Here is an 18,961-nt window from a genome sequence, read left to right as displayed (position 1 = left end):
TATTTTGCTAATTGTGTGATGTAGGTGTGTTGCTGTGTTAAGAGTTTAGAAAAAGTACTTTAAGTATTGGTAAATGCTTGTTAGCAATTGAAAAAAACTGTAAGTTATATGCAATATATGCTTTAACATAAATATGTTTTCACTTGCAGAAGTTGTTTGTTAGGATGAATAAGCAACAATTGTGAAAGTTAAATGTCTGAGTTTGATAATGGTGAAGAAAACATGTTGCAACATCAAGCAGAGGTGAGCCAGATGAAGATTACGATAGAGAAGAGGAAGACTACTAAAGAGGAAGGACATCTGTGATGAGAGACATTGATGAGTAATAGGGATTACCCAAGAAGTATTATAAAAAGGTCTGAGGAGTGAACTACTCTTCGGATGCTGCCTGCATTAAGCGTGAAGGACATCTGATACCCTAACAAAGGGCGCCAAGTTTGAAGTACATAACTTGTATCTTAGCTGATATTTTGTTTTATTTTTGCATTAACTGCTTTGTATTGTAACCAATAAAATAATTGATTTTGTTGTTACAGTTGCCTCCTGTGAGACTAAACTTATAACTGAGCCTCAAACAAGAACAAACACAAGCGAGTCTTTTACATCATTCCTGAAGGACTGCAACCTGCGGACGGGTGAGTACTTTATCGTTTAGGCTAGATTCGACTATCCTTAGCCTACCTGAATAATCATAGGGTTAAAGGTGTAAGATAAAAGAACACATCATCGAACAGTATAAACAAAGACCCACAACCTCAATAAAATTGAACAACATTATAAAGAAGAATGGGCAAAAATTCCTCCAGAACAATGTGAAAACCACTTGGTTTGTCACCCGTGGCTTTTCCGTATTGGCTTTATTCGTGCTAAATAAATAATAACATGATGTGTTATGGCATGTGTTGTTGATCAGTTTTTTTTTTTTTTTTTTTTCCAAAATTAAGACCTGCCAAGGACCAGATTTTTTATTGTCCTGATACAAAAAAAAAAAAACAAACAAAAAAAAAACATGGAAATCAATAGGGTGTCCTTTCTTTTTCACTTGACTGTATCACATAAAATTTAGCACAGTTGTGATAAAGCATGTGTATACCAGATAATTTAGAAAAGCATCCACACCTTTAAATGTCATTTAAATACAGCTGGTCCCTTGCTTTTGAATGATGACCAGCACTTAATGCCCATAATTTTATTTTGTCTTTGAGAGACCCTTATTCTGTTTTAAAATACATGTGCATTTAAATACATGTGCTGTTTTAAAATACATGTGCATTTACATGTGACATTAAAAATGTCAGTATCAATATTAAAAAATCATTAATGTGATCATATTATACAGGCACTTTTAAAAATATATTTTCATGTGCATGTTATCACTGTGTTACATTTTACTTACTAAAATGACTTCAGTTACATTCTGTTAAATCCCTCAAAAAATTCTACTAATTGCATTTTACAGTTTTTCTCGATTGCTAAAACACTATAAGTAGTCTTTTGAACTAAAATTTCAAAACCATAATGCCATTTTTCAAAAAGCACACCCATTTTCCTAAACTATAAACACTACTCCCCTGCTTTAACACATGAGTCAGATTTGGTGAACTGTTACTGCAAAACTCTACACACAAATCCCTACATTTCTCAGTGCTTACATCATGTGGTCATTTAGAAAGCACTAGCATTCAATATTGTTCACTCAAGTCTGCAAAGTTTGAGCTCAATTAGTACACAATTACCCAAGTGGAAACACTAGGAGTCAAAATTTATCACACACCAATCAGAAGCTTTGATTTAGATAAAAGGGCCAAAGTCAGTTTACAGTTTGGTGCTTTTCTCAGATCAGAAATGAAATTCTCAAAACTACTTGTTCAACCTCCACATCATGTAATCACTTGTGCACATCATAAAATGTTTCTAATTTTTTTTTTAACAAGTTGTGTTTGCTTTGGTACGTTCATGTAACTGATTATGCAATGGATTTGTCTGCTTTTTCCTACATTTTCAGTCCCTATTGTCATGTTGCTATAGTCTTACCCCTCAAAACATCAAGTCATTAGCTCATCGTATATGTCTTTGCAGGAAATGCTAAACTTTTTATCTAGTTGTCATAAACGGTCAAGCATATTCTACACATTTCTATTAGACTTTTTGTATATTTGCCATAAATTGTTAAAGTGAATACTGACTTTCACCAGAGACTACAGATCAACCAATGATAAAGCAGTTCTTTGAAATAGCTCAAAGGTACATCTCAACATCTCATGAACCTTCAGTTGGAAAGCATATATAGACAGAGGACAACACAACACAGTTACAAATTCTGACAGTGCACTTTCTAATGTATATTTCCGCCTTTGCCCATATTTACTTTTTTTCTTTCCTATTGCACAATGACTTTGTAATGTATTTATATGTTATTTTATTTTGTTATATTATTATATATATATATATATATATATATATATATTTTTTTTTTTTTTTTTTTTCAGACCACTAGTAAAAGTGTAACTGTGAATACTATCTGCTCTTTTTCAATCAATATCCCGCATACAGTAATATGCAATTTCGAAGACAAAGAGTATAAGGTGAAGAATGACGACAACAACATGGAAGAGAAATAGGAAGGGCAAGAAAACAAGCAGTCTTATATATTTTAGTTGATGCGTGCCATGCAAGGGGATTTTACCTCTGCTGCCTGTCCATGCCCAATTTAGTCTGTGATGTTGAGGAGGTTGTTTGGCCTGTCCCAGACCAAAGACAGGGTGCTGGGGCAGAACAATTATTTTTGTTGTTGTTTGCTGTTCTACAGTACAATAAATTAAGGATTAAAACACTTGCAAATGCATACATTTGTTGTGTTCATCGTGTTAATTTAAAAAAAAAAATTTCCCCAAGCAACACTTATTACCAGTTTTCGTAGTATTGTTTTGAATTGATCTCATCAGTGTGTAAAACTGTGTTATAGTGTGTGTGTTTTTGAGGGTTTGTGTGTCATGTCTGAGAGCAAAGTTTGTTTTTTCAGCAAGATTGAGTGGTTTTGAGTGGAGAGCTTCATTTTGACCTGAATATAGTAAGTTTAGGGAATTGAGTTAGAAGTTACGGATTTGTGTTTAGAGTTCCGCAAAAGCGAGGCATAATTTCAAGAAATGTGTTTAAGCAATTGAGAAAAACTGTAAAATGTAATTATAAATCATAAAATTCCTTTATGATGAAACTGTAAATAAAAAGCATATTTTTTAAAAGCTTGGTTTTTCTCATTTTCAGAACAATGGAAATGCATGTGTTTTTCCTGCTTTGTATTTCTATGATGCCTTGGTTTACAGTCACAACTGCAGCTACAGGTAAATATAAAAAAATGTACAGTTGGTTTATTTCAATAATACAGATGTGCTTTGCAATACATTACATGCACTGCATATTTTGGTATAAAAAATAATTTTCAGAAAACTTTTGGTATAAAATTTCAGCCAGAAATATTGCTTTATATGGCAAGGCCACACAATCAGACCTGGTCGGGGATCCTTGGTCAGGAGAGAGCCATGCCAGCAATGCTATTGATGGAAATCTTGACTCACATTTTCATCATGGATCCTGTACTCATACTGAATCGCAAAATGACCCATGGTGGAGATTGGATTTACTAGAGGAGTACGTAGTGACCTCCGTAACTATCACCAACCGAAAAGACTGCTGTCCTGAAAGACTTGATGGAGCCGAGATACACATTGGAAACTCTCTGCTGAACAACGGCAACAGCAACCCATTGTAAGAAAACTACAAAACTATTTTAAAAGGTTCTCTTAAAGAACAATGTGATACACAAACACACAATCACACATTGTGCTGTGATTTCTATTTAGGGCTGGAAAGATTTCATCCGTTCCAGCTGGGGGATCCGTCACTTTTGATTTGAAGAAAGGCATTCCAGGCCGTTACGTCAATGTGGTCATACCTGGATCTAATCGAGTTCTTACCCTTTGTGAGGTCGAGGTTTACGGTTATCCAGCTTTTTATGGTGAGAATATGAACATTTATGATCAGGATTTGAACAGTGTGGCTCTGATAAAAGTAATTAATCAAAAACAGCAGATATTCAATAAAGCAACAATGTTGTTGTCCTATATTTCATTTGTAGACTATAAGGCAAGTTCTTTGTTCAAAACTATGAATTCACTTGGATCTCATCTGTTGTTTATTAATCTCAACGCTTGTATTTAATTACATCGACTTGCAGTGTAGCTGCTGGGTTTTGCTTTGGATATGGATGGTAGTTTAGAATTTGATCAGATGCTTAACTCTCCTTTTCTTCAGGTGTGCTGTGATCTCTTCCATTCCTGCTGGTCTTTCCGCCACCTTTGAATGTGATGGGATGGAAGGACGTTACATTAATGTTGTTATTCCAGGACGGGAAGAATATCTTACACTGTGTGAGGTTAAAGTTTTTGGATCACCACTGGATTGAAAAGCAATTTAAAAAAAATTAAAGTGTAATAATTGTCATGCTCCACATGAAGAAAAAAGTAAACCTATCATTAGCTCAGGATTAACAGAATGCTGCCTGTCGCATTGTGTCATATTTGGAAAAAAGGATAAAAGATGATATGCTTAAAAACTGGACATGCATGTATATTGTGTGATAATAAGATATTTTCAGTAACACAGAAAACTCATTTTGGACGAAATGTTCAGTGACTTTGCCTCTGTACTAAACGTGTAATTAAAACGATTATTGCATGAACTGTCTGCCTCATCCAGTCTCATCCCTATATCTACTGACAATGCAAGAGCACATACAGACTATCTGTTTAGTGATTTATACTTTATATGGGATAGTACTGCTCATTTGCCCCAAGAAAACCACAACATCAACACATTTCCCAAAGAAAATGTATTAAACGAGTTTATAGAGATAATAATGTAATAATTGTCATGCTCCACATGAAGAAAAAAGTACACCTACAGCAACTCACTCTAGGCTAATATGTTTAAATGAACATAAAACATATAACATATATAAACATATAAATTAAAAAATGTCTAGCTACATTCAAACTAGATTCCAATCACTGTTAATTGGACATTATTCATGTCTTTTTGAGAAAACAAACAAACAAAAAAAAAAAAGCACAATAATGCAGCAAAACGTCTTATGATTCCTAAACATATATGTCTATTCAAGCTTGTTTGCTATTCCATCAAACTTGTGATTTTAAGCATATCATCTTTTATCCTTTTTTCCAAATATGACACAATGCAACAGGCAGCATTCTGTTATTCCTGAGCTAATGATATTGACTTGATAGAGCCATTATAGGGTTGTTTTGTTTTATTTTTAAACTAAATTATGCTTTTATTTTATGATTATACTTTTAAAAGATTCCCAGCATTCCAGGTCATCGAAGATTGTAAAATGTCTTGTAGAACTTAGTCAGAACGCATCAGGATTGTTTATTCACACAGTAAACAGCAGCCACAAACACTACTCACAATATTTTAGCTCTTTGAATATGAATTTGATCAAGTCAAATTCATCTATCACAAGTCATATTATATTGTGTGATAATAAGATATTTTCAGTAATGCAGTAAACTCATTTTGGACGAAATGTGTAGTTACTTCATTTTGCCTCTGTATTAAACGTGTAATTAAAACAATTATTGCATGAACTGTCTGCCTCATCCAGTCTCATCCCTATATCTACTGACAATGCGAGAGCACATACAGACTACCTGTTCAGTGATTTTCCCAAAGAAAATGTATTGAATGAGTTTTAGAGAGACATTTTAATACAATTATTCTTATAGAACATACAGTTTTCTTCTTAAAAAAAAAAAAAAAAGATTTAAATATTTTTAACAAGAGGTGTGTTTCTGGTCATTGTCAATCAGCAACCGTCTGTTCACCCTCTCTACATCTATGGCACAAATGGCAGAACTTCACCTCAGACTCTACAGGCCTCAGTTACATTTTTTTTCAATTGCTAACATCGCTTTGTCCAATCTGTAGTCACATTTTCAAAACTCTAAACACAACTGGCACAATATCTGCCATACCACAATTCATGTTGTTTTCACACAATATTTAGTCAAATCATACGTTTTCTGAAATTTTCTTTTCACACAATCTCACTTCATACCAAAATCATGGATCTTTCTTATCTTTTTTACAAATGAATATAGTGTAAAGCCCCTACTTTTGCAACAACAGCAGCTTAAAAGAGCTGACAAGAATTATTTTAAAATAGCTGATTTCATTCTTAATGAATAATTTTAAGTATTTCCATTACATGCCCATGCACAATAAAAAAGGCACTCTGGATTGGTTTTGTTCAAAACAATACAGAGAAGCAAAAAACAGAAAGAAAATGTCTGGATGAGGGAGAGTTGGATGAAGAAGAGGACTGGTTGGACCAGGGAGAGGACAAGGTGAACTAGAGAGAGGAGTAGATGGACCAGGACTGTCTGGTTTGGTTCAGCTACCAAATCAGACATCAAGAGACTGCAATGGACAGTTAGGACTTTTGAGAGGATTATTGGTGCTCCTCTGCCCAACCTCCAAGATGTGACATCAGCTTTGAATTCACAGCAATAAATTACATTTTAAAATATATTCAAATATAAAAGAGTTATTTTAAATATTACAGTTTTTCTCAATTGCTTAAACACATTTCTTGAAATTATGCCTCGCTTTTGCGAAACTCTAAACACAAATCCGTAACTTCTAACTCAATTCTCCGAACTTACTATATTCAGGTCAAAATGAAGCTCTCCACTCAAAACAACTCAATCTTGCTGAAAAAAACAAACTTTTCTCTTAGACATGACACACAAACCCTCAAAAACACACACACTACAACACAGTTTTACACACTGATGAGATCAATTGAAAACAATACTACGAAAACTGGTAATAACTGTTGCTTGGAAAAAAAAAATGATGAACACAACAAATGTATGCATTTGCAAGTGTTTTAATCCTTAATTTATTGTACTGTAGAGTACAGCACAAAACAGCAAACAACAACAAAAATAATTATTCTACCCCAGCATCCATGTCTTTGGTCTGGGACAGGCCAAACAACCTCCTCAACATCACACTCTAATTGGTTATAACCCTGGCACGCATCAGCTAAAATATAGAAGACTGCTTGTTTTCTTGCCCTTGCCCTTCCTATTTCTCTTCCATGTTGTTGTCGTCGTCCTCCTCCTTCTTCTCCTCCTCTTCCTCTTTCACCTCCTATTCTTTGTCTTCGAAATTGCATATTACTGTATGCGGGATATTGATTGAAAAAGACCAGATAGGATACACAGTTACACTTTTACTAGTGGTCTGACAAAAAAAAAAATCAACATAAAAAAAAAGAAATAAAATATAAATACATTACAAAGTCATTGTGAAATAGAAAAGAGAAATATGGGCAAAGGCCGAAATATAAATTAGAAAGTCCAGAATTTGTAACTCTTGTGTTGTCCTCTGTCTATATATGCTTCCCAACTGAAGGTTCATGAGATGTTGAGATGTACCTTTGAGCTATTACAGAGAACTGCTTTATCATCGGTTGATCTGTAGTCTCTACATTAGTGAAAGTCAGTATTCACTTGAACAATTCATGGCAAATTTACAAAAAGTCTAATAGAAATGTGTAGAATATGCTTGACAGCTAGATCAAAAATGTAGCATTTACTGCAAAGACATATACAATGAGCTAATGACTTGATGTTTTGAGGGGAAAGACTATAGCAACATGAAAACCGCAGACAAATCAGTTGCATAATCAGCTGCATGAATATACCAAAGCAAACGCAACTTGTTAAAAAAAAAAAAAAATTGCACAATGTGCACAAGTGACTAGATGATGTGGAGGTTGAACAAGTAGTTTTGAGAATTTCATTTCTGATCTGAGAAATGCACCAAACTAAGCTGACTTTGGCACTTTTATCTCCATCGAAGGTTCTGATTGGTGTGTGATAGATTTTGACTCCTAGTGTTTCCACTTGGGTAATTGTGTGCTAATTGAGCTCAAACTTTGCAGACTCGAGTGAACAATATTGAATGCTAGTGCTTTCTAAATGATCACATGGTGTAAGCACTGAGAAATGTAGGGATTTGTGTGTAGAGTTTTGCAGTAACAGTTCACCAAATCTGACTCATGTGTTAAAGCAGGGGGATAGTGTTTATAGTTCAGGGAAATGGGTGTGCTTTTTGAAAAATGGCATTATGGTTTTGAAATTTTAGTTCAAAAGACTAGTTATAGTGTTTTAGCAATTGAGAAAAACTGTAAAAATATCCGTTCTTAAAATTTACTGTTTTCCTCTACTTTGGATCAAATAAATGCAGGCTTGGTGAGCTGAAGAGACTTCTTTTAAAAAAAAAAAACATAAAAAATCTTACTGTTCAAAAACATTTGACTGGAAGTGTATTTCTTTTCTTTCATACTGTGTAATACTTTATTCACAACCACAAATGCTTACAGTAAAAAAAAAAACAATCTTGGTTTCAATCTTGCTTTCTTGTTTCTGCTGTGAATTTTTCAACATCTCTCTGCCAATTACTTTCAGTCTTGTACAGAAATGTAAATAGGGGCTCATGAAAGAAGAGCTTTAGGTTTTGAATAACTGTGTGCATATGATAGAATATAATATTAAGGCGAAGGTGTTTGCAGCATATGACAAATGTTTGCTTTTGGAGATGTGTTTGTGATATTTTGAATGCAGTGCTTCACTTTGCAAGAGATGTAAGGCATTTTGCATTTTGTGTGTGCAATTCTTGGATTTGTGTGTAAAGTTTTGAAAAATAGAGGCAAAGTTTTGAAAATGTGTGTAAGCAGTTAAAAAACTCTAATTGTTAGAAGTTTGACAGTCTATACACTATGACTGACCATATAGAAATGTACTTTTATTATGGTAAAATAAATATTCAGCGATATCTTCAAAAGACTTTTGAATTTTGGTGCACATTTTCTCTGTACAGTGAAAATAGTATAGTATATAGTATAGCGTATAGTATATGGCAACTAGTAAATACCCTAAATTTGGTTATGCTAGCGTGTGGAAATATTTAAACCATGAGTGTTACAATTAATCCCGCGTTAGTTTGTGCCCCATGCACAAATATATATTTAGAAATGTATTTTTCTGTAAAACAATTGATCATATATTTATTTGCAGAGAAAGGATGTTTTAGTACAATTTTGCAACAATTTATCCAAGTTCTTTCTATTTAATGTTCATTTTAGACTTTAATTAGTTCACATGCATTTGTTCAAAACAGATAGTGTGTATCAGTGTACAAACCCCCAAAAATGAATATGTAAAAGGCTATGAGAAGCTATAAAGCCCTATTTTACGTATGATTACGAGATATTTCTTTACAAACAGGCTGTAGATAAGATACAGGGATGGAGCCAGCCAAAGGCTGAAGGTTCAGTTCAAAGGTCTGTAAAACTGAATGTTGTAGTTCTTTCTGATTCAGTGTCCAAACCTTGTAAATAGACTAGTGCCACTACTTGAAATGCAGCACAGAATTCTCAAACCTTCTTCCTTCCCACAATTAAAAGCAACAGGTTATGCCCACTTTTGTTTTGTCCTGTTAATTGTTCTCATTTAACTGTTCTTAACTTGAATTATATCTCTGTTATCTTTGAAGACAACGCACTGCTCATTCTCAAGATAAATATATGTGACCCTGGAACACAAAACCAGTCGCAAGTAGCAGGGGTATATCTGTAGCAATAAATCAGAAATACTGTGCCAAAAATCATTAGGATAGTAAGTAAAGATTATTTTTCATAAAGATATTTTGTAAATTTCCATAAATATATCAAATTTCCATAAATATATCAAAACTTAATTTTTAATTAGTAATATGCATTGCTAAGAACTTGATTTGGACAACTTTAAATGCGATTTTCTCAATATTTAGATTTTTTTGGAAACAAGGAGTTGAGGGAGGAAAGGTGGAGCAAGAATCAGATAACAAGATGGGCAGGGCTAGACAATTGATTTGACAGCACATGGCACATAGAAACAAAAACAAAGCCATGTGCTCACACAAAACATAACAAGAACAGGGTGTTTGCACAAGACATTTCAACAGCGGCCTATTAAAAGCTCACAAGCTCACAACGCCAAACACAACAAAACAACCAACAAAGAGCACAGAAATAAACAACACGTGTGCTCACAAAAAAGATAACACATAGACGAGATGTGTCAGGGCTGTATTACATAAAAGTGACAGAAACCTGACAGACACACTTTTAAAAATAAAGGTTCTATACTGGTACCAATGAAGAACCTTGAACATCCATGGAAACTTTCAAATGCAGAAAAGGTTCTTTACAGTGTGTAAGAAAGGCTGCATAGAGAACTGAGCGATCACGTATGGGCAGCTCTGGTGCAAACTGATGTGCTTCAACACAACCTGAGCGCACGCAATAAGCAATGAACAGCGCACCGTTATGCACAGAGTCTTGACAGAGAAGTGATTGTAGTACGTGGGACTGTGCGAATGAGAGTGGTCGTGCTGTTCAGAGATTTAATATAGCTTTATATTGTGTGCGTTGATGCCATAAAGTAAGTTTCTATTCTCAATTCTATTTAATAATTGAGATTATCGTGTTTGTGTGCTATCTTGTGCTATATTGTGACTTATTGCGCATGTCTAGATGACGCACTGCTTGATTCATGTCACTTCTACTCGTTATTTGTTTACACGCAGCGTGTATTATGTTTACCCTTTCTAACGAAATATTTTCTGCTATATTGTGTATTGAATAGTTGAATACTTTGAGTAGTTCAATCAGTAATGCTCGGGTCTTATTTTTAATCTCCTACAGATGACTTGCAGGACCCTGTACGTTATGCTATTAAATTAGTTTTAATCGTTTTTAACGACCACAGCGTCTTGTCTCTATTGGCAACACGCACCATTTGTGTGGATTGCAAGTGACGTGGCAGGGAGTGCAAGTGGCGATTGCGAGTGGCATTGTAATTTAGTTTATTTTTTCTCGTCTTCACCACCTGGCTACTGTTGTAAAATGTTGAGAGATTCAATTAAAAATAAAATAAAATAAATAAAGTAAAAATAAAATCGACTGCAAGTGACGTCACTTTCGGACGTGCAAGTCTGCAGCCAGACCCTTCTCAAGAGGTGTGTTCGACTTCATCTACGGATACAGACAGCGATCAACGAGAGTAGCCGAGAGCAGTCGTGGGCGGAGTTGAAAACTTGCTCATGACGTCATAGAAGTGAAGCTACTGCGCCGCCATTTTGCTATTCCCTAGTATTCGCAAACATTCTATTGAATGAATAGGAAATAATACGATTTTAATGAGAAAACATCACATAACAAGTCAGCGTTTTCATATCTGACGTCTCACTGTACATTCTCACAACGCAAACCTCCTAAGCATGTAAGCATTTATTTGTTTAATGTCCGGAATTCCTTCTGCTTATTAAAAAGTTCATATACATTACAAGAGCGAACATCATATGAACATGATAAACATCGGACGTTCACCATGTTAACAAATGACAAAATTCTCATTCTGAAATCTGAATAAACATTTATGCTTTGTATACATGTAATTTGCCTTACAGTTAATCACTGTTTATGCTGTTTTGTTATAGTGGTTTTATTCGCACAGGCTAAATGCATGTTTCAACAATGATTTCGTTCACATCATTTTGAAGCAGGTAATGATTTAAACGTTTCTTAATTCAGCCTACATAACATTCATGTTGAGATAAATGTTAATAATAAACGTTAATAATACAAAAATGTCAAATATAACATTCTGAATATAGATATATCAAATGATTTAAATAAAATAATAAAAGATAAAATGAAAATGAAACTAAAACGGTCAGCAGATGGTGGTATTTTATCACTGAATCATTCATTCAGAAATGAAGCAAGCGACTCTCTTTACGAATGTGTAATTGAATCAATGACTCGTTTAAAAACGCACGTTCATTTATAAACGGAATAGAGATGCGGCTCAGCTGTGACTTTATTTCAGACTATTGTCATTGACGAAATTGGGCAAAATCAGGTAGAGTTATAGTCAGATAACGTAAGGCACTTAATATAATAGAATTTGCGCGATCTTTAAGAGTTTGAAATTGATGTTTCTCAATTAGGGACATTAAAATATACACAACTTGGACTAATGACGTATGGTACGGATTTAAATACATCGAGCTTTCCAAGATTTGAATTTCAATACAGCATAGAGCAATATAGTAAGAGGCTTGTGTATTGTTTATTGTATATTCAAATCAATTTCAGATACCAGATATACCTTCATGTTTAATATGTCCTGCATAATTGCTTACATAAAGACATATATTTTGTGTTGGATCAGTTAACTGTGTCGGCAAGTGCGCAGCTGATACGCCCACCTGAACGATTTCAAAACATCGCTTATCCTGCTCGAAAAGACGATAAACATCGCAAATAACATTTTAAGTAAAAATGAATTTACATACACATATTATAAAAACTAGTCCTGTGTGACTGATACGCTTAAAATCAGGTGATTTAGGTCAGCGGTTTGGCTGGGAGTCAATGGTGCTCTCTGCCGGTAGGGAATAGTAAGATGGCGGATGGAACACTTCCGGTGGCTTCACTGCCTAACGGCAGTTTAGAACGCAATGAGCGATCCAGTCATTATATATAGATCAGTGGGGGGACCTCAAAAAGTGACGAGCCCAGCTGGGACGTGATTATTATTATTATTTTTAAATTCAGTTTCATCATCGAACAAAAAAACAAGGCAACGTTTCAAATTGCAAATTCAACTGCAAAAAAATAAATAAATAACAGCAGAAAGAGAAAACACACAAAATGAACAAAAACATACCAAAAGAAAGAAGAAGACGAAAAAGAAAAAAAGGAAATTTCACAAATTATCACAAGCTGATAGAAAAGTTAAAAATAGCATTTTATTTAAGATGGAAATAGGACCAAGACCCTCAGTCACGTCATGATCTATTCTGTTGTGCAGTGGTCACCCTGGTGAAAAAAACAGCATATGCTGGTTAGGTATGTTTTGATGCTGGTTTATGCTGGTCTTAGCTGGTCATGTTGCTGATCAAGGACCAGCATAAACCAGCATCAAAACATACCTAACCAGCATATGCTGTTTTTTTCACCAGGGTATGTGGACAATATAAACCAGTTCCACCGTAAAATAACTTCTGAATCATTTTCGAACTGGTTCAATAAAACGATCTATCCGAAAGAACCTTTTCATGGCAACGAATCAGACTTCTAATCACTATTAGTGAGCAAGAAAAGGCAAATTAATAAGTGCTTAACAGAAGGCTGCATCCTCAAACTCAAACATGCTCAGAACCGACTCTTTTCAATCAGTTTATTTTCATGAATCGACGTTCAGTGACGTTTGATGACAGCAGCCGAGATATGCAGTCCTCATATGATACAGCCGTTTGTTTGAGAGGCGCCCATATTTAAGCTTTGTTGAACTGAAAACTGCTCTGAATGGGGAGTCGATTCCCCCTGACGGAATCGATTCCAACCTTTGGAATCGACTCTCAATTCCCAATGTCTCGGAATCGAGGAATCGATTCTTTTTGGAATAGTTATACATGTTATCACTGCATGACATTTTATTTATAAATTTGAATTATAAATGATTTCCTGACTTCATTTATGATGAAACTGTAAATGAAAAGTAAAGCTTGGTTTTTCTCATTTTCAGAACAATGAAGATGCATGTGTTTTTCCTGCTTTGTATTTCTATGATGCCTTGGTTTACAGACACAACTACAGCTAAAGGTAAAGATAAAAAAATTACAGTTGGTTTATTTCATTAATACAGACATGCTTTGCAATATATTATAGACACTGTTTTCATATTTTGGTATAAAATAATCTTTGACTAAAGTGCTTTGTCAATTTCAGCCAAAAATCTTGCTTTATATGGCAGGGCCACACAATCAGACCTGGTCGGGGATCCTTGGTCAGGAGAAGGCCATGCCAGCAATGCTATTGATGGAAATCTTGACTCACATTTTCATCATGGATCCTGTACTCATACTGATTCGCAAAATGACCCATGGTGGAGATTGGATTTACTAGACGAGTACGTAGTGACCTCCATAACTATCACCAACCGAAAAGACTGCTGTCCTGAAAGACTTGATGGAGCCGAGATACACATTGGAAACTCTCTGCTGAACAACGGCAACAGCAACCCATTGTAATAAAACTACAAAGCTATTTTAAAAGGTTATCTTAAAGAACAATGTGATACACAAACACACAATCACACATTGTGCTGTGATTTCTATTCAGGGCTGGAAAGATTTCATCCGTTCCAGATGGGAGATCCCTCACTTTTGATTTGAAGAAAGGCATTTCAGGCCGTTACATCAATGTGGTCATACCTGGATCTAATCGAGTTCTTACCCTCTGTGAAGTTGAGGTTTATGGTTATCCAGCTCCTGATGGTGAGAATATGAACATTTCAGCATCTATTGCTATATCCTTGGCGAGAACCAGTTAATCTATACAAAAGTCAATTGCACACACAAGTCAGTACAATTTAGAATGTTTAGTTCACCTAATCTGCATGTCTTGGGGTTTTGGGGAGGAAACTAGAATACCCAGCATAAACCCACACTGACACAGGGAGAACATGCAAACTTCACACAGAAAGGTCTCCTGTCACTGCTGGGGCTCAAACGAGGGACCTTAATAAAGCAAATCCTTTGCTTATGCATATTATAGAGCTAATTGGATATATAATGCATCTATAATTGTGTGGGTGTGTTGGTATGGATGTCAGAGTGTGGTTTGTATGTGTCATAAAAAAATTGTGTGTGCTTGTAATATTTGAGAGAGAAAAAACTCTACTGCAAATCACAAATCCAACCACTGCAGCGTTTTGCTGGCATCTAATAAGGAAACAAAATTTTTCTGAAAGCTCATTTTTTGAGATATCAACCTCAAATTTGGAACACAACTTGTTTAGATTTATGGCTTTGATTTTCTAGCAGGTTTAGAGTTCAACATATTTCATAAAATATATATTTTATATAAAATTTTATTCATAAAGCAATTTCATAAACCTAAACCCTATATAACTTTTTAAACTTTTCATTTATAAAAACCTAACCCTATAACTTTTTCTACTTCAACAATAGTCTGCCATGCGTCTTCTTTAAAATAAGACCAAGCTTAAAATTTTATGAACTAGAGGTACACAAAATTGTTCCTCTCAGGACCTTAAGGACAAAAATGTTCCCATTGAAACCCATTAAAACTGCAGTATTTAATCTCAGTGCCATTTAACTGTAAAATGATGTGATTTTTGTTTACAGGTTTTCATTCTGTTTGCTAGGCTTTATTTTTATTCCTGTTTTCCGCTTCTGCGTATTATAGAGTTAAAGGAAAAGTCCACTTCCAAAACAAAGATTCACATATAATTTACTCACCCCCTTGTCATCCAAGATGTTCGTGTCTTTCTTTCCTCAGTTGTAAAGAAATTATGTTTTTTGAGGAAAACATTTCTGCACTTTTCTCCATATAATGGACTGATATGGTGCCCCGATTTTGAACTTCCAAAAGAAAGAAGGGTCTTATCTAGCGAAAAGATCGGTTATTTTCATTTAAAAAATTTAAATACTTTTTAATCTCAAGCGCTCGTCTTGCCTTTCCTTTAATTGGATAAATAATGTGTCTATAATTGTGTGGGTGTGTTGGTATGGATGTCAGAGTGTAGTCTGTATGTGTGTCATTAAAAAAATTGTGTGTGTGTTCTTGTAATATTTAAGAGAGAAAAACTCTACTGCAAATCACAAATCCAACCACTGTGTACACCAGTGGAGTTTTGCTGGCATCTAATGGGGAAAACACTGCGCCCAAACAAAATCTCCCTGAAAGCTAATTTTTTGAGATATCAACCTCATATCTGGAAAATCACATGGCTTTGATTTTCTAGCAGGATTAAAGTTTAACATGTTTAAAAATATATATATTTTCATAAACGTTAACCTCTATAACTTTGTTTTGTTTCACTTTTTAAACTTTTTCTACTTGAACAATAACCTGCCATGGGTCTCCTTTAAAATGAGACCAAACTTAAGTCTGTGCTCCCAAGCTTCAAATTTTTTATGACAGTTTTTTTGACATGGACATTTTTGTCCACTAAGGACCTATGTGTAACTTTTTTTTTTATTGACACACAAGGGTTAAGATTTAACAATATTGTTATTCTATATTCCATTTCTAGACTGTAAGGAAAGTTCTTTATTCAAAACTATGAATTCACTTGAAACTCATCTGTTGTTGTAGGTGAAAATGTGGCTTTAAAAGGCAAAGCTACACAAAAAGTCCCCCTTGAAAACAACTTTGCATCCAATGCCATTGATGGGAATAAAGATGGTAATGTCAATCATGGATCCTGTTCTCAGACCGAAAAAACCCTCAATCCCTGGTGGAGACTGGACCTACTGAAAAGGCACAAAGTGTTTTCAGTAGTAATAACAAACAGAGTAGATTTCTTTGCTGTAAGACTGAATGGGGCAGAAATCAGAATTGGAAACAGTCTGGACAACAACGGCAATGACAATCCCAGGTAAATAAATCAGCTCTAAATCTCTTTATTTTTCTTTAAATACATTTAGCATTTACTACAGTATGAGAATTAGTACAGTGCTAAAAAGGTAAATATAATTTAGTTACAGATGGGTGCAATATTGTGTTTTTGTTTTTAACCTGATCACTTGTATTTAATTAAGTTGACCTTTGGATATGGACGGTAGTTCAGAGTTTCTCAAGATGCTTAACTCACTCTTTCTTCAGGTGTGCTGTGATCTCTTCCATTCCTCCTGGTTTTTCCACCACCTTTGAATGTGATGGGATGGAAGGACGTTACATTAATGTTGTTATTCCAGGACGGGAAGAATATCTTACACTGTGTGAGGTTGAAGTGTACGGCTCACCACTGGATTGAGAAGCACTTAAATAACAGAAGAAGGACAAAGGATATTAAATAACATGGTCTAAACAGAAAAGACATAAAATAACAGGATCTAAATTTGGGGGGGTTGGTGGTGTTGGGGGATGAATGATCGGACAATCCTCAAATGCAAACTGTGTGTGTTTTGCCTTGAGAGCAACCATACATTTGTGTTGTGTTTTGCTTTCTTTTTATATATTCTTCATTTATTTTTCATTCATTTATTCATTTATAATCATTTCATCATGTTATTATTCATTTAATCATTAATCATTTATAATAATCATTATAGTCATTTATATATTCATTTTATTGATTCATTAATTGATTAGTCATTTATATTATATTATAGTTGTTTTTTATATATTTTTTCCATTGTTGTTTAGTCTTATGACTGTGTAGTTTCAAGGGCTGTTTGTCTTCATGAACAAGAGATACAAGGGAATGTTTATGGAAACTCAGGGTTTATGGGATGTTGTTTTGAATCAGTTTGGTATAACAATACTTGTTGGATTTGTGTTCTTCAGACAAAGTCTGAACTAAGACTATTCAATAAACTCTGCTCCTTTTTATCATCATTACTTCGTCTCCTGCTTCTGCTCTTCATTTTCACTGGTTTTTCCTCAGTCAACTTCTTGGCTGATAGAAGACTGCTAATAGTGTTTTGGGTATTTTGGGTACCAGACCAGACCTCCTGTTAACAGGGTTTGAGTATTAGACCTCTCTGCTGACGAGTCGTTCTGATACTGGACAAACTGATATTTTCTGACGGGATCTGGTGTCCGGGGCTGGATCTTATTTGTGTAGGCATGGAGACAGCAATCTAACAGGGAACTACATTTGGTTGCTTTACTTTAAACAGACATTTACTCAGAGTTTGCAATACGATTACAGTTTTTTTCAATTGCTAAAACACTATGACCAATCTTTTGAACTAAAATTTCAAAACCATAATGCCATTTTTCAAACAGCACACACATTTCCCTGAACTATAAACACTATTCCCCTGCTTTAACACATGAGTCAGATTTGGTGAACTGTTGGTGAACTGCAAAACTCTACACACAAATCCCTACATTTCTCAGTGCTTACACCATGTGATCATTTAGAAGGCTCTAGCATTCAATATTGTTCACTCAAGTCTGCAAAGTTTGAGCTCAATTAGCACACAATTAACCAAGTGGAAACACTAGGAGTCAAAATTTATCACACACCAATCAGAACCTTTGATGGAGATAAAAGTGCCAAAGTCAGCTTACAGTTTGGTGCATTTGTCAGCTCAGAAATGAAATTCTCAAAACTACTTGTTCAACCTCCACATCATCTAGTCAATTGTACACATCATAAAATGTTTCTAATTTTTTTTAACAAGTTGCGTTTGCTTTGGTAAATTCATGCAACTGATTATGCAACTGATTTGTCTGCAGTTTTCTTACATTATCAGTTCTTATTGTCATGTTGTTCAAAATGTATTACATGTATATAGTTCTCTGTGCTATAGTCTTACCCATCAAAACATCAAGTCATTAGTTCATCGTATATGTCTTTGCAGTAAATGCTAAATTTTTGATTGAGTTGTTAAAAACTGTCAAGCATATTCTATACATTTCTATTAGACTTTCTGTAAATTTGTCATGAATTGTTCAAGTGAATATTAACTTTCAATAATGTAGAGACTACAGATCAACCAATGATAAAGCAGTTCTCTGAAATAGCTCAAAGGTACATCTCAACATCTCATGAACCTTCAATTGGAAAGCATATGTAGACAGAGGACAACACAAGAGTTACAAATTCTGACAGTGGACTTTCTAATTATTTATTTTTGCCCTTGCCCATATTTCTTTTTCTTTTCTATTTCATAATGACTTTGTAATGTTTTTTTTTTTTTTTTTTTTTTTTTTTTTGTCAGACCACAAGTAAAAGTGTAACTGTGAATCCTATCCGATCTTTTTCATTCAATATCCTGC

The 18,961-nt window shown here is 34.5% G+C and overlaps 1 protein-coding gene and 1 long non-coding RNA gene across 2 annotated transcripts; one reads left to right on the top strand and one right to left on the bottom strand.

Moving 5' to 3' along the window:
* The first annotated feature begins 307 nt into the window (after positions 1-307).
* Positions 308-17,523, top strand: LOC127179034 (uncharacterized). The gene is made up of 9 exons (XM_051132284.1): positions 308-442; positions 537-635; positions 3,265-3,341; positions 3,468-3,765; positions 3,861-4,015; positions 13,931-14,228; positions 14,324-14,478; positions 16,325-16,607; positions 16,835-17,523. The coding sequence occupies exons 3-9, from the start codon at positions 3,269-3,271 to the stop codon at positions 16,983-16,985; spliced, it is 1,413 nt and encodes a 470-aa protein (XP_050988241.1). The 5' UTR covers positions 308-442; positions 537-635; positions 3,265-3,268; the 3' UTR covers positions 16,986-17,523.
* On the bottom strand, positions 4,311-5,106 carry LOC127179035 (uncharacterized). The gene is made up of 2 exons (XR_007829465.1): positions 4,957-5,106; positions 4,311-4,526 (listed from the first exon to the last, which is right to left on the bottom strand). It is a non-coding gene; the product is annotated as an uncharacterized LOC127179035 (long non-coding RNA).
* Positions 17,524-18,961: the final 1,438 nt, after the last annotated feature.

This window comes from Labeo rohita, chromosome 16, assembly GCF_022985175.1.
Source record: "Labeo rohita strain BAU-BD-2019 chromosome 16, IGBB_LRoh.1.0, whole genome shotgun sequence".
NCBI lineage: Eukaryota > Metazoa > Chordata > Actinopteri > Cypriniformes > Cyprinidae > Labeo > Labeo rohita.
Note: the sequence above shows the minus strand (reverse complement) of the source record. Positions and strands in the feature narration are given on the sequence as shown.